General features: G+C 37.9%; 1 protein-coding gene and 1 long non-coding RNA gene across 5 annotated transcripts in view; one reads left to right on the top strand and one right to left on the bottom strand.

Moving 5' to 3' along the window:
- The window catches only part of Gm36177, a 164,136-nt gene that overhangs the window by 83,887 nt on the left and 63,282 nt on the right, over nt 1–16,967 (bottom strand). The window lies entirely within an intron of this gene.
- Ptprq (protein tyrosine phosphatase, receptor type, Q) overlaps nt 1–16,967 on the top strand; it is a 205,736-nt gene that overhangs the window by 144,582 nt on the left and 44,187 nt on the right. For all 4 annotated transcript variants that reach the window (NM_001081432.2, NM_001370987.1, XM_017313938.2 and 1 more), the window contains 3 exons: nt 2,482–2,555; nt 9,577–9,676; nt 12,254–12,382. In NM_001081432.2, coding sequence (NP_001074901.1) covers nt 2,482–2,555; nt 9,577–9,676; nt 12,254–12,382 — 303 coding nt within the window. The remainder of the gene's footprint in view (nt 1–2,481; nt 2,556–9,576; nt 9,677–12,253; nt 12,383–16,967) is intronic.

Below are 16,967 nucleotides of genomic sequence, written 5' to 3'. Positions count from 1 at the left end.
GTCACAAACATACAGCCTTGAAAGAAAGTGTGAGTTGATGTGATAAGTTGTTTAAAGGTAGCATGAAAGGTATGGCACTGGAGAAGATAAAAGGTGGGAGAACTTAGTTATTCATGTAATGAACATTGTGGCTGACATGTTGGAACTCAGTATTTTGCTTTTTCTTTTTTACTATAGATGAGGATATACAGGCTTTCAGAAACAGTCTCATCGTCTATCAGTTAATTGAGATTTCCTTTTAAGATGCTAATAGCAGTAACTCTGTCTTTATTCCATCAAACATCTGAATGAGTGCTTTATTAAATTTTATTGAACTCATTGTTTTTTTTCTATTTAATTGTTAAAATAATGCCATAAAATAAGGCTACAATTTAGAAGAAAATTATTTTAACCTTGATTCTTCAAAATCTTATAATTACTAATTTTTAAAACAGCAGGTGTTCACCTTTCAGCATGCTAGTTAAAAATATTATTAAATTCCTTATGAATGTTGTAGGCTGAGGTATAATTAGACCATTTAGAGAAATTGGACAATTGAAAAATAATGTCCCATCATTTATTTTCAAGGTAATGAGTTTAAATTTTGATTATTTTAAATAAACATATTTTTTCTGATGATAACAGTTTATACTTACTCTTATTCATTGTTTCTTTTGCATATTTGTTTTCTTTCTTTCTTTTTTTTTCAAAACAGGGTTCCTCTGTGTAGTCCTCGCTGTCCTGGAACTCACTCCACAGACCAGGCTGGCCTCAAACTCAGAAATCTGCCTGCCTCTGCATCACAAGGCCTGGGATTAAAGGCATGTGCCACCACTGTCCGGCACATATTTGTTTTCTAAATGTATTCTTTTCACAAAATACATTATTGTAAGAGTTTGATAATGTCAGACCATAAATCATATACTGAAATTTATTTGTTGTACACATTTAAATGGCTTTTGCAGTTTAGTTTCAGTTAGGTAATTTCAGTTGTCTTCCAGGACTGTCTTCTGTACTTTTTCTGTTCTAAACTTGTAAAAATGACTACATACAACTTGGTACATAATGAAAATAAGAAGCAATGTTCTTAACTTGTGTATATGTGAACAAGACAATTTTATATAATCTTTGTCATTTGATTCTGTAGTATTTCTAAAACTAAGCTACAGAAGCGACTATGCTTTAAATTAAGTACAGTATCCACAAATTGCTAATACTAAATGACTTTATCTACATAAATCGCTGAGTTAAATTATATGCTTAATGTTTTTCAAATAGTGTTGGTTCATGATTTTCGTCAAAAGGGAGCAAGATATTACTCACTAGATATAGATGATTGATTTTTCCTCATGCTACCATAGTCCTAAATTCTTGTTTTGTAAATTTATTTTCCTAGAATAAATTATTACTCTTTCATAACTACTTGATAAAATATTTGGAAAAAGATAATGGGCCATGAAAATTGTTTTTCTTTTATAATTATAGGCCAATTACTTTGAAAAATATTGACACAGATATTCTCAATAAAATTCTTTCAAAAAGAGTTCAAGAACACATCAAAAAATTATTCTCCCTGATCAATTAAGCTTCATCTCAGAGATATAGGGATAGTTCAACATATGTAAACAATAAATGTAGCTTATCACACAAAAAGACTCAAGCACAGAAACCACATTACCTCTTCCTCGGTTACAGAAAAAAAAAAGGGGGGGGGGCTTTGAAAAAATCAAGAAGCCACTCATGATAAAACCCCGGTGAAAGTAGGTATACAAGAGCCATACTTCAACATAATAAAAGCAATATACAGGGAGCACGTAGCCAAAAATAAAATAAAACCTCCATGCATTTCCACTAATTTTGGCAACATGACAGGTTGTCCACTCTCTCCATAGCTATTCAACCTAATATTCTAATATTTGAAGTCTTAACTAGAGCAATAGAGGGGACAGGTATGGGGAAGGATTCTAGAAGGAGGTGACCTGAACAGGGCAGTGAATAGGATAAAAAAAAAAAAAAAGACAAGTGAATAAGATAACAGGGATACAAATAAAAAAGGAAAAAAAATCAAAGTATCCTAGTTTTTATATAATATGATTATGCCCTTTAACATGTCATAAGAAAACTCCTATAACTGATAAAAACCTTCAAAAACATCATCAGGCTTGATGCCCCAGTGTAGGGGAATGCCACGGAGGTGAGGTGGGAGTACGTGGGGGGGGGGGGCTCATAGAAACAAGGGAAGGGGGATGGAATGGGGGGTTGCAGAGGGGAAACCAGAAAAGAGGATAACATTGGAAATGTAAATAAATAAAATATCCAATAAAAAGTTGTGTGTGGAAAACAAAAATAATCAAACTCTCAGGGTACTAAAATCGGCACCCAAAATATCAGTAGCTTTTCTAAGCACAAGCAGCTACCTGTTCATAAAGAAATCAGGAAACAATGCTGCTCACTGTTGCCTACAAAATACCTTAGAATGAATCTTTATTTATTTTTTTATAGGTTTAAATTTAGAGCCACAAATGTCATGGGACAATTTACTGACTCTGAGTACTCTGACCCTATTAAAACTTTAGGTAAGATTTCATAGTTTATCTCTAATTTCTATTTTTCCTATGTATGTGTGTGCGGCATCTGTGCATTTGTATATGCATGTTTACCTGTGTGAGGTGCGTAGTTATACAGGTGAGGGTGCACTTGTGTCCAGGTGCATATGGAGGGTGGAACATCTACTCCATTTATTGTGCTAGGGTCTCTTGCTGAGTTTAGAGCCGGCAGACTTTGCCTATTGAAGTTTCCTCCACAGGTCTTGCATTGGGATTAGAGGCTATCATCATACAGGCTACTCTTTTAACATGGACTCTGGCGATCCAAAATTTGGTTCTTGTGCATGCAAGTCAGACACTAACCACCAAACTGTCTCTCCAGCCTTCACCTATGATCTCAGTGTGTTTCTTTGATGGTAACAGTTATTAAATGTTCAGTAAAGACATTAAATCATGGATTGATAGTCTTTAGTATGAGTCTTTTTTAAAGTTAACCAACTTTTTAAAGGAAAATGATGTCTTCAATATTCTTTGAAAAGATTATTTCTTCCACTGTTCACATCTGGCTATAAGCCTGGTTAAAGTGTTGGTTCCTTGATGATATTCTAAGTAAAAAGGTATTTGGTGCTTTAAATATATATATGTCTCATATGTTATAATATAATTAACATAGTTAATGTATATAATAAATACAATACAAGGTCTTCATAACAGAGAAATCATCTGATAATTTTCACTAGAAAAATTTTCAAAACTACTTTTTTCTCTCTCCTCTCCTCTCCTTTCCTTTCCTTTCCTTTCCTTTCCTTTCCTTTCCTTTCCTTTCCTTTCCTTTCCTTTCTTTTCTTTTCTTTTCTTTTCTTCTACTCTCTTCAGCTTTTCAGTCACATCCTTACGATGTTGACACAATGTCAGTCATGCCAGGAATGGGAGACACTAGGTTGAGTGATAATTTTTACTCCAAATTACAAATGAGGGAACCCAGACCCACACTGTTTAAATCATTGTTTAGCTAGGATGCCAACATTTTAGCCCACGATTCTATAACTACTGTGCTACAAAAGAAGGTTTAAGACCTGGATTTTAATCTTATCTCTGTGATAGGAATAATAATTTAATTCCTATAAGTATGTATTCCTTTTAGAAACTTAAAAATATATTATTTTAAAGCTTTTTTGAAACCTTAAATAAAATGATGTGTAAAGATTCAAACTTTTAATGCTTATATTGTTCAATGTTTAATGACTTTTAAAGTTTTAGATTTATTTATTTTATGGGTAGGAGTGGTGTGTGTGTGTGTGTGTGTGTGTGTGTGTGTGTGTGTGTGTGTATCATATGCATCTTTGGTGACCACAGAGGTCAGAAGAGGGTATCAGGCTCCATGGAACTGGAGTTACAGATGATTGTGACCATTATGGGAGTACTCAGAACCAATCTTGGGTTCTCTGCAATAAAAAGTGCTCTTCACCACCGAATCATGTCTCTAGCCCCCAATAGCTTCTTTTGATGGGTTATAATCAAAGACTTTAGAGGGATTTTTACTTTATTGACTTCCTACAGTTTCACTCAAAGAATCACAGATTTTTTTAAAAAATTATTTGTGGTAGGGATTCAAAACTTCTAAGCTACCTAACAAAACACTAAGGTGGGTACATCTCTGGAATATTACTTGAACATGTACGAAGTTAATGTAGGGCACTGATCTTGGTGATCCATCAGTACATCATGAGCTACAGCATAATTCAGTGAGAACTGTAGGGACAGAGCAGTGGATTTTCCCACCACTTTCAGAGGGTCTCATCAGACTGTGGAGGTATTAGCTGGGTAAAGAACCAGCCGCTGTCATGTCTACATAGGAAAAAAATACATACTTAAGAATAGAGTCCAAAGGTGTGTTACATACAGGTTTGTTTGAATAACAAATCTCTTATGTTAAAGCATTGACCTAAAATAATTGTCTTGGCTAATTGTACCCAATAAATGTAATTTTGAGACAGGCTGATTTGACTTGTGGTTTTGTAATTGTGAAATATTTCCTCATTTAACTGCTGATAGCAAAATATGTGTTCTGTTGTCAGCAAGATGATCAGAATTTGTCAGCAATTCCTGCCGTTAAGTAGTGCTTGTTCTGGTATATTTCCTAATGGAAGATAAAAGACAGAAAGAACTCAAGTACCTTCAGGAGATAATATTTTATAGAGAAGAGCGGGGAGGAGAAATGGTTGCTGTCTGGGTGTCATGTACCTAGCCTGTTACTAGACAGATGGGTTTGTGTAGATTATCAATTGAAGACCAGGCTCAATCATTTGAGTGAGAGGGAAAGTTAGGACATCAGAGTGACAAGATGAGAACTGCCCTAAGAAGGGAGATAGTCAGAAACCAGGAGCCACATAGTCTGAGAACGTGGCTACTCACACTTTTCCAGAGCGAGCATCATCTAGAACACAGTTTCAAGGTACTTTTCAACAATGGCTTTCTTTTAATTCCCTCTATTTACAACCAAGCGAGGGAGCTGTAAGCACCACTTTCAGAAACCCATACTGATTTTTTTGTCTACTGGAGACATGACAGCTACCACCAAATCCTCCAGACACTAACGGCTACATGCTCTGTAGATGGAGGAGGCCTGTGGCATGTGAATGGTGTGGAATGAAAGAAGGTCAGGCTGCCATAAAGGCCACAGAAGAAGGGGCCAGCCGGACATAGGCTGAACAAAGCAAACAGAGAACCAATGGGCTGCTAATAAACGAAGAGGCTTCCATGGTCCTATTAACTAAATTCTCAAAGTGCAATGTGATATTCCTATATCAGTGATGTAAAGACAGCCTTTGGGGACTCTCTCTTAGACTAACCTTTTAGGGGCTTCCTCCTGATGCGCAGTGGTTTTATAATTGGCGTTTGCCCCATAATGTTTAAGTATCTATTAAAATAGGGACAGATGAAAGAGAAGATATTAGTAGAGGCCATGGAATGAAATAAAGTACTCTTGGCAAAAGAGCATGGCAAAGATGATAAAGTAGAAGGACTCAAAAAAGAAATAATATTGATTGTTTCAGTAATGAGAAGAGGCCCACAGATGGAACTCATCACTGTGCAACTTGGGGCAAACGAAGAGACATGTACTCGCAATAATGCCTTTGTGTAACCAGATAATGACAAAGGGAGACTGAGTCATTTTTTGTCTCAGTGATGCCATGCATCAGGACAGATGACATCATCGCAGCACACTAGTGGAACTCAACACTGTTGACAAGCCTGCCGAAGGCATATGCGTGAATGCAATCCTGGGCTTCAGTGGAATGAGGGCATAGTCCCATCCAGTTTATCCAATCATGGTGCTTTGGCAGTTCATGCTGGTAGCAGTTGGACCCTTCATGGGTTAGCATATAGGATTTAAAGGAGCAAGATAAAGTGCATCTTGTACCAACTAACTAGAAGTGGTTATAATTTAGTGAAAAGCTGACCTTGAAGAGGATCTTTATGGCCTGCACTGGTAAATGGGAAACGACGTATGTCACTTTAATTACAGTTATTTGATTTTTGTTTTTACTTTAGATTGAACATTAGCACCACCACCCCCATTCTCATGGGGGGCATGAGCTTTCAGGCCTTTTAAGCCTTCCTAAGACACACGAGTTCGTGGACACTGCTTGTAGACTGTATTTTGGGGGGGAGGTTTAATTGCAGAAGGTTTCTGTAACTTGAAAACCAGACGTCCCTGTCTGTACCTTTCAGAGGCCTTGTTAAAGCAGTTACCTTTCAGAGGCCTTGTTAAAGCAGTGTAAGATGAGATGCCAAACTGCACAGCAAAGGCAATCTCTGATGGTTTTATTTTTGTTGTAACACTTCTCATTTAATTACTATGGAAAGAATGTCCCCATTGTAATCAGGCTGAGAAAGAGAAAAGGGAAGTGATGGATGTAGGTGTGTGTGTGTGTGTGTGTGTATGTGTGTGTGTGTGTGTGTGTGTGTGTGAAAGAGAGAGGAGGGAGGGACCAGGGACAGGGAGAAGGACAGGGACAGGAAAGGGGAGAGGAGGAGGGAGAAGGAGAGGGAGAGAGAATATGTGTTACTATGACTTATCACATTCTTCCAAGATAGTGGTGAAGTAAAGGGGACGTTTATCTAGTTAGTAAGACAGTATTAATATGGGGTGAACCCCACAAACTGTACCGTCAGACTGAAATATTTCAGATGCTTTTAGTATGTGCTGAATTTAGATAACCTCGATAGCTGTGAAAATGCCCAGCGTATTTAATTTCTAAAAATCCTATTTCTACAGTGACAGTGCTAAAACGTACTTCATAAATCAACTGGGAGATTAGTTCGGATTAGGAAACGAGTGTACGAATATGAAATGATTACTAACAAAGACACCTGTCACTGCCACACAAATTCAAAACTGGGAGGTAGCTTTAGAAATGAAGCCCTGTGTCCATTTCATAGCTTGCATTCCTACAGGTAATACTAACTCATCAGTGAGAAACCTAGTGCAGTGGGTTTTACGCAGTGAAGACATGGCAGGATCAGCTTTCAGATCCAGGCAGCATGACTCTGGGCGGTGTCCTGTTAACCACTGTCCTACACTATTGGAAAACATCACTATGTCCTGAAGCTGCCTCCAATTTCAATGTGGTTGGATGCCTCTACTTGTGGCCCTGGGCCACCTTCTCTTCTGAATGTTTAAAGTTATTTCTAGCTTTTCTCTCTTCTTACCATCTTGTCTTGAGTTTTAAGGTCACCATCTCATTAATAAACATGTTGTGGAGGTATGTTTTGACACTGGCTTTTAATTATTTTAACAATGAATAAATCCTCCCCCATCCCTTTCTCATAGTCTAGTAAGCACTGTTTATCTCCTGGAGGGAAATGGTCTTGTAGATCATTTCAAGACATGCTTATTTTTAAATGAAATGGCTGACCATTAGGGCAGTACCTATTTTGAGCTTTATAATAATGCCACTGTATGTACATTTAAATTAATGTTGGCAAAATAAGTCTGAGTGTAATAGCTTACTGTCCCAGCCTGGCTGCCTGAATGTGATTCACAACTCATACTCAAAGGAAAGGGCCAAATCCCAGAAGTTGTTCTACTTCCACTAGCTTGCCTTCACATACTCGTGTGTACACACACACACACACACACACACACACACACACACACACATATACACACACACATACACATACTCACATACACATACACACCAAGGCACTTTAAAAATAATAATGTAATAAAGTTAACTTTCAGTTAACTCCTCATACTGTTTTTTAATATCCCAAAAGACTAGTAGTTTAATAAGAAACAAAGGACATATATTAGCTCTAGGAGCTTAGACAGAATAATTCCAGTCAGAAGGTAATAGTTGGGAAAAATGAGTGCTTTTTATTGTACTTTTCTAAATTACAGTACTGGAATATACCAGACAAACAAGATACTGTAATTAGCAGACAGTAAGTCTAGTGAAGAAGTGGCCTGTGAGTATCATGAGGGAAGTCATGTAAAAGAATGTCACTTTGTATGACAGAGTTTGGAGAAATGACCTCACTCATGAACAGAAGTGATTCAGAAAGCATACCCGACTATCATGGTACACTGTGTCCCCTCCTGAGGGCACTTTTGCAATACATGCACTCACAGGATGACATGTTGTTTATTAATATATTATATGTCATTTCCTCACTTGGGTCAGTGCTTTGAAATGGTAATCTAGTCTGAAATTTCACTTTGTGGTCTAGGAAAACTGAGTTCTAAGGCTGTGTCTCACTATCACCTGATCAACAAGATTCCTCTTCTGTCTTCCTTTGGCAAGAATATTACATGTATCATCTTAAAATTATAAACCAAAACACTGATATTTTAGGAAATAAGAAGGTGTACTTAGTATCCAATGGGATACTTGGTCTTCTAGCATCCTTTAAATGAAGCTGGGTATACTAAAGACTGTGAAACTCTGATGACTATTTAAAACTCAGTATTCACTCAGCTAGACCATGAAAATCAATAGCTGCAGAAACCTGATAACATTGTATAATCAACAATCTAGCAGAAAAAGATAAAGCTTTAATCTTTGCCTATATTTCAGACATAGAACTGAGACTATTTATAGTCACATGAGTTAAAATTTTCCCCAAATAACGTCTATGAGTGTGAACTTTTCTATATGAGTTAAAGAGACAAATGCATTTATTTTACAATAATTCATTCAGAGATGGTTGAGCAATCCCTTGCAAGATATGAGATGATCAGGGGCCATAGAAAAGGTTTAGTGGCTTAAAAAGTGCCTTGCTACACTGTAGAGGAGAAGAGCTAAGTGCCTAGCACTCATATAAGGCTGTCATTCCATTCCAACTATACTTGGAACTTAGTTTGTTCTTTAAACATTTTGTTCTTTTCTCACATTGAAATTCTTGCATCTATAAGAGATTGTGGTTTCACTTAGTAAAGATCATCTGTATATACATAATATATATTTATGCATAATATATTAAGGCTAGTACCAATGGGCAGTAACCTAGCAAAGAGAGATTCAAAATGTGACTCTAAGGTTTCTGTTTGACCAGCACAACTAGAGTAATGGAGTTTTCCTCAACTGAGAGTAGGAATCAGTAGAAAATAGAAAATATCACATTTTGGACATACACATTTTAAATTATACCCATAATTCCAAGTAAAAAAATATCTGGCAGGTAATTACACAGAGAAGACTGAAGTTTACTAGTAAAAATAAAATAAGTTATTTATCATATAAAATCATTTATCATATAAAATAAGTCATTTATCATATAAGTGGAAACTTAAAGGACAAGGCTGAATGAGCTCAGAGGGGAATAAAGTTTATATGGGGAAAACGTAAGGACCGAACACCCAAACTAAAAGGAAGAGGAAAGGAAGGAGGAAGAGGAGGAGGAGTGGGAACAGGAGAAGGAGGCAAATTTAATTTGTTATGCTGGGTCTCTTAGGTGATATGCCAAGACATAGTGTCTGTGGTTTGAGATGCAAGATGGAACCCCAGGGCCCTGTTAGTGATCATGTTTCACTCATTCTCAGGTGAAGGACTTTCAGAAAGAACCGTGGAGATCATACTGTCAGTCACTTTGTGTATCCTCTCAATCATCCTCCTTGGAACAGCTATTTTTGCATTTGCAAGGTAAGAGATGTCCCAGAATGCTCTGGGTGCTTTACATCTCTCATAGACCAATCAAGAAACAGCAACACAGTTACAACAGTGGGAAATGCTTTTGTTTTGTTTTTCTTCAATTTGTGGAATACTCCAACCTATCTAGAATACATACTCTGATGTTTCACAGTATACATACATTCGGAATTGAACTGATCTAGCCTTAAAGAAGTCAATCCTGATATTTTGATAGGAAAAGTTTTGATATAAATGCTGAGGAGAACAGGAATAAAGGAGAACTTAAAGGGATCAGAGCCAAGGATGCATCCAAGTAACCAGTATCATTAGATTAGAAAGAGGAGACAGTAAGAGAGCTAAGAGCCAAGGAAATCTCCCAACATAGTCATGGAATGGCTATTACAGGCACATACAACCTCTCACTGTCAAGCGAGGCATGACAGAGAGAAAGCCACTGTTTGCAGAAGTCACCCATCCTTATTGGAGGGTAGGAGGTTACATTTGCTTGTAGATACATCTCATTTATACAGAATGGTTTGGGAAGATTGGGATTTTGTGTAATTTTTGGCTAAGGAAATGGGCAGAGAGGCAATAAGAACTCCTTAGGTGTGTTGCTGGAGGACCCACATGTAATATTAGAGTGTCAGTACCAGTCAGATATGTGGATGCACTCCTTTAATCTGGAGGGAGAAGCGGGTGGATCTCCATGAGTTCAAGGCCTACCTGATCTACATAGTGAATTCTAGGTCAGACAGGGTTATAACATGAGACCCTGTCTAGGTAGGTAGGTAAGTAGATAGATAGATAGATAGATAGATAGATAGATAGATAGATAGATAGATAGATAGATAGATAGATAGATAGGTAGATAGATAGATAGATAGATAGATAGATAGATAGATAGATAGATAGATAGATAGATAGATAGATAGATTTAAACAAAACACTACCAGAGCCCAGAAAGACAGCAACTCCCTGATGTCACTCTACTATAGTGCTCCTATGGACAAAGCCTAGCATTCCAGTGGGTGACAAAGAAGAAATGAAATTAGGGACCATTCAGTTATCACAGAGGACAAATTTAGAGACAACAAAGTAAACCTACTCAGAGTCACTATAAATATATATTTTTTTTCTACTAGTTTTCTAAATAGCTCTAAGGCGATCCCTGTAGTTTAGACACCATGCTCCATCCTTTTTATCTTGAGTCTCTTAGGTCAGCCTTTGAGTGTATGATCTGAAAGTATCTCTTAGAAGACATCTTCCCTGTGTCCCATACTGTTTTCAGATTCTGCCAGAAGATAGCTGGAGAAAGTCACTATTCTAGACAATTAAAAAGAACTTACATTTTAGTAAGCGTTTTGGTAAATAATCAGAATGACCTCAGCGCAAAGCGGTGGCCTCTACCAACAGGAAAATGCAGAAAGAGTATTGTATGATATATGGGTCTTAGCAATCAGAAGTGCGCATGTTCAGTGTTCAAATCATTGTTTGCTCTAAGTGCACGTTTGACTTCTGGCATTTGTTTTCTGGTGAGCCCTGTAGGGAATGGAAGGGCTCTCCTTGTTCAGCACTGCCTCCCAGTCAGTATCTTTATCCAGCCAAAGGGGATCTGTTCTCAGGTGAATATCAAGCCTTATGATTTCTGACACCTTGCTTTGAATCAGTCTGTCTATATGTGCTCTCTCCCCATCTGGCTGCAGAGCACCTAAGTCAAAGTGGGCTTGCCCTCTGAATGCTAATAACTGTAATCCCTTAAAATGCTTCACCAAGGAATCAAGGACTGCCTCCTGAGTTTAGCTTCAATACTTTTCTGTGTTTTATATGCATTTTGGACATACTCAACTGTGTAGTATTTTGGAGGACGGCGTCACATTTTATGTTCTCAAAATCATGCTAGACATCGATGTTTATCATAGATAACACATGTAAAGTATTAATGATTGATGCAGAGCCAAAATAGTGCCTTGCTATATGTTATACTACACCTTGGAGAAGTGAGTAGATAGGGGCCTTAAATAAAAAAACTCATTGGGGCCAGGTTTAATAGCTCATTCCTTTAATCCCATTATTCTGGAGGCAGAGACAAGAGAGTTTCTATGAGTTCAAAGTCAGCCAGGTTTAACTAGAGAGTTCCAGACCAGCCAGAACTATAAAAGGAGCTGTCTTAATAATTAATAAAAAAATTGTTAGGTTTTCAGGATTGAATTAACCAATTTTGAACCGAACCCTGACTTTTCTGATCATAAATTAGAGATAGTATTTTATTCCTCCTATATCCATAAAAATTAAATAAGATAATTTAAAAAACCAATTTCCATATTTGTTACACGTAAAGTTTTCCATTATAAGAAACAATGACGCATTGATTTCGAACACCGATATTCATTTTCCTCAGCTATTTCCATTTCCTTTTTCCTTTTTGTGATTAAATGAGGAAGCAGCTAAAGGGAGTAGGGGCAGGTCACATCCAAGGAAAGAAATATTTGTCTGAATGGCTTTACTTTAACAAAAGAAAAGATGCCAACCCCATCTACCAGGCGCTTTCACGGTAGTGCCTGCACTCACTGTGCGGCTCTCTGGTTTCAGAATCAGACAGAAGCAGAAGGAAGGTGGTACGTACTCTCCTCGGGACGCAGAGATTATTGACACTAAATTCAAGCTGGATCAGCTCATCACGGTGGCAGACTTGGAGCTGAAGGACGAGAGATTAACGCGGTGAGCACACTCCCCTGAGCCAGCAGAGGTTCAGAGGGCCCGGAGCCATGACCCTCTTCTGACCCCATGCTTGTTGGAAGTGTTTGCGGGGCTCCAGTTTACACAGGTCACAGAGATCTTCTTTCAAAGGCTAACCTCCGTCTTCTACACACTTCTCGCTGCTCACACAGACTCCCTTAATCTTCCTAGCATTTTGGGTTCAGTATGAACCGAGCTCGGACTATGACACTCAAAGGAGACTTCTTTATTTTCCTGAGATGAATTAGTTTACCTCATTAAACCTTCAACATTTTGTTTCATAATTCTCATAGAATACTTTCTCCAACTTGTTTTTTTCGAAGTGTCCACAAATAGTTATTGGTTGTCTAATTTGATTATACTTCTACAAATTTGCTTTTGTTTTTATCATTTGTGAGAGTTTTGTTCACAGTTTCTTATTTCAGCATAAAATTACATAAATTTCAAAACTGTATAGGGGATTTACATGTTTAAACCTATTCAGACTTAAGAGACTATGCAAAATAAAAGCATATCACCTTTAGAAAGAGAACTATCAATGTGTGTGCTGAATTATATCAAAGTACCTAACTTTTTAAGTGCTTTTTAAACAATAAGTCTACACATTTTTTTTTAAATCTACACTGTTCACGGTACTAGCATATTTTAAAAACTTGTTTAATATAATTCCCCAAATTCTTAATAAAGGCTGTCATGTTGTTGTTGCAAGGTCCTGCCAAAACCCTGTTGACATTTTAAAAGTTGTAATTAATTTTTACAAGATGACATTAAAATCTTGAACATCAAACATAATTTGTGGTTACTACCTATCAAAGTTGGCCTTTACCTAATAGATCTGCGTTGTAAGCCTTATTGTTCACCTGTCTAGAAGATGTGCTGCCTAGGGAGGGTCTCCAAAACCCTAGGGAAATAAAAATTATTCAATATTAAATGTAAGGACATTTGCTTTGTGAGATAACTTCTTAACTTTTAGATATTGATTGTTGTTTATATTCTAATGTAATCTCTTTTCATTTACAAAGGATGAAACTTTAGAAGCTTATATGTAGAATTTTATAATATCTAGAACACAGTTGGGCTGTTTTTTCTTTATTTTACATAAGCAACACTGTATGTAAGAGAACAATAGATTCCCAAAACAGCCTCCACTGTAAAACCTATCAGGCGAACACTACAGCCTCAACATCTCAGTTCACCTCCTGGGCCTCTAGGGCTCATGCTCTAGAGAAGGCTTAGTGGTTAAGAGCTCTGACTGCTCTTCCAAAGGTCCTGAGTTCAACTTTCAGCAACCACATGTGCTGGCTCATGACCATCTTAATGGAATCTGATGCCCTCTTCTGGTGTGTCTGAAGACAGCTACAGTGTACTCATATAAATAAAATTAAATCTAAAAAGAGAAAGAAAGGGAGGGAGGGAGGGAGGGAGGGAGGGAGGGAGGGAGGGAGGGAGGGAAGGAGGGAGGGAGGGAAGGAAGGAAGGAAGGAAGGTAGGTCTTCTCTTCCCCTACAGACTACCTGAATTTCAGTGGTTGGCTCTTCCTTTCTGTATTCTTTTCTTTTGATCCTTTGTCTCTTCCACAAGGACAGGCCAGCCATACTCTTTCTCAATGTTTATGAGGGAATAGCAAATATCTCAGTGACATCAATTTGAACTGCTGGAAAAACGTAGTGGAATTCTTCTGCCTTCCTGATGTGAATTGCAAGACGTTCACAAGAATTCTTTATGACCATTTTTTTTTCATTTTGTTTTGTTTTGAAGCATCTTTGTTGACCCTCAAAAATCCGCAGTAAACAGATCTTTAGAAGTTAATACAGTAAATCAGAAAAAAAAATGTTAACCACAGAGAAAACATTACTGAGGTCACTTTACTGACCTTGAACCTCTGTGCTGATGATGCTTTCCTAAAAGGTGTCTTCTCAGACCATAACCATTTTCTTCTTTACATCCAACATACCCAGAAAACTATGGTTTTTCTTTTGACTTTTTATTCTGGGAATGACTATCTTGGCAGCTACAGAGAGGTTTTGAGTCATAGAAATTTGAGCCAAGTCTCTACCAGATCTGTATTACTGAGTACTTATAATTCAAGGGTGGCCATCTTTGGCTGTGACTTTTCACTGATTTTCCTGCTTCATGCCATTTTATCTATATATCACATTATCCATTAACACCTGTAAGAGCAAAATCATATTTCAGATATATTTTATTTCTATATCACAGAAAATCATTGTTCTAATAGTAATGGAATTAAAAATATTAATTTCCATTCTTTTTACTTTCCCATTTGTGTGTAAACTCTAGAGTTTATGTTATAAAATCTTCCCTTATGCACAGCAGCAGCGGTCGCCATCTTGGTCCGAGACCCGCCGAACTTAGGAAATTAGTCTGAACAGGTGAGAGGGTGCGCCAGAGAACCTGACAGCTTCTGGAACAGGCAGAAGCACAGAGGCGCTGAGGCAGCACCCTGTGTGGGCCGGGGACAGCCGGCCACCTTCCGGACCGGAGGACAGGTGCCCACCCGGCTGGGGAGGCTGCCTAAGCCACAGCAGCAGCGGTCGCCATCTTGGTCCCGGGACTCCAAGGAACTTAGGAATTTAGTCTGCTTAGGTGAGAGTCTGTACCACCTGGGAACTGCCAAAGCAACACAGTGTCTGAGAAAGGTCCTGTTTTGGGCCTTCTTCTTCGGCCAGGAGGAGGTCCAAATACAAGATATCTGAGCACCTTCCCTGTAAGAGAGCTTGCCAGCAGAGAGTGCTCTGAGCACTGAAACTCAGAGGAGAGAATCTGTCTCCCAGGTCTGCTGATAGACGGTAACAGAATCACCAGAAGAACAATCTCTAAACAGAGTCAACTATAACTACTAACTCCAGAGATTACCAGATGGCGAAAGGTAAACGGAGGAATCTTACTAACAGGAACCAAGACCACTCACCATCACCAGAACCCAGCACACCCACTTCGCCCAGTCCAGGGAACCCCAACACACCTGAGAACCTAGACCTAGATTTAAAAGCATATCTCATGATGATGGTAGAGGACATCAAGAAGGACTTTAATAAATCACTTAAAGAAATACAGGAGAACACTGCTAAAGAGTTACAAGTCCTTAAAGAAAAACAGGAAAACACAATCAAACAGGTAGAAGTCCTTACAGAAAAAGAGGAAAAAACATACAAACAGGTGATGGAAATGAACAAAACCATACTAGACCTAAAAAGGGAAGTAGACACAATAAAGAAAACTCAAAGCGAGGCAACACTAGAGATAGAAACCCTAGGAAAGAAATCTGGAACCATAGATTTGAGCATCAGCAACAGAATACAAGAGATGGAAGAGAGAATCTCAGGTGCAGAAGATTCCATAGAGAACATCGGCACAACAATCAAAGAAAATGGAAAATGCAAAAAGATCCTAACTCAAAATATCCAGGAAATCCAGGACACAATAAGAAGACCAAACGTACGGATAATAGGAGTGGATGAGAATGAAGATTTTCAACTCAAAGGTCCAGCAAACATCTTCAACAAAATTATTGAAGAAAACTTCCCAAATCTAAAGAATGAGATGCATATGAACATACAAGAAGCCTACAGAACTCCAAATAGACTGGACCAGAAAAGAAATTCCTCCCGACACATAATAATCAGAACATCAAATGCACTAAATAAAGATAGAATACTAAAAGCAGTAAGGGAAAAAGGTCAAGTAACATATAAAGGCAAGCCTATCAGAATTACACCAGATTTTTCACCAGAGACTATGAAAGCCAGAAGAGCCTGGACAGATGTTATACAGACACTAAGAGAACACAAACTGCAGCCCAGGCTACTATACCCAGCCAAACTCTCAATTATCATAGAGGGAGAAACCAAAGTATTCCACGACAAAACCAAATTCACGCATTATCTCTCCACGAATCCAGCCCTTCAAAGGATAATAACAGAAAAAAACCAATACAAGAACGGGAACAACACCCTAGAAAAAACAAGAAGGTAATCCCTCAACAAACCTAAAAGAAGACAGCCACAAGAACACAATGCCACCTTTAACAACTAAAATAACAGGAAGCAACAATTACTTTTCCTTAATATCTCTTAACATCAATGGTCTCAACTCGCCAATAAAAAGACATAGACTAACAAACTGGCTACACAAACAAGACCCAACATTTTGCTGCTTACAGGAAACTCATCTCAGAGAAAAAGATAGACACTACCTCAGAATGAAAGGCTGGAAAACAATTTTCCAAGCAAATGGTATGAAGAAACAAGCAGGAGTAGCCATCCTAATATCTGATAAGATTGACTTCCAACCCAAAGTCATCAAAAAAGACAAGGAGGGACACTTCATTCTCATCAAAGGTAAAATCCTCCAAGAGGAACTCTCAATTCTGAATATCTATGCTCCAAATACAAGAGCAGCCACATTCACTAAAGAAACTTTAGTAAAGCTCAAAGCACACATTGCGCCTCACACAATAATAGTGGGAGACTTCAACACACCACTTTCACCAATGGACAGATCATGGAAACAGAAACTAAACAGGGACACACTGAAACTAACAGAA

This window comes from Mus musculus, chromosome 10 (genome assembly GCF_000001635.26).
Source record: "Mus musculus strain C57BL/6J chromosome 10, GRCm38.p6 C57BL/6J".
Lineage (NCBI taxonomy): Eukaryota > Metazoa > Chordata > Mammalia > Rodentia > Muridae > Mus > Mus musculus.
The sequence above is the reverse complement of the archived record's forward strand: the minus strand, read 5'-3'. Positions and strand labels throughout refer to the sequence as shown.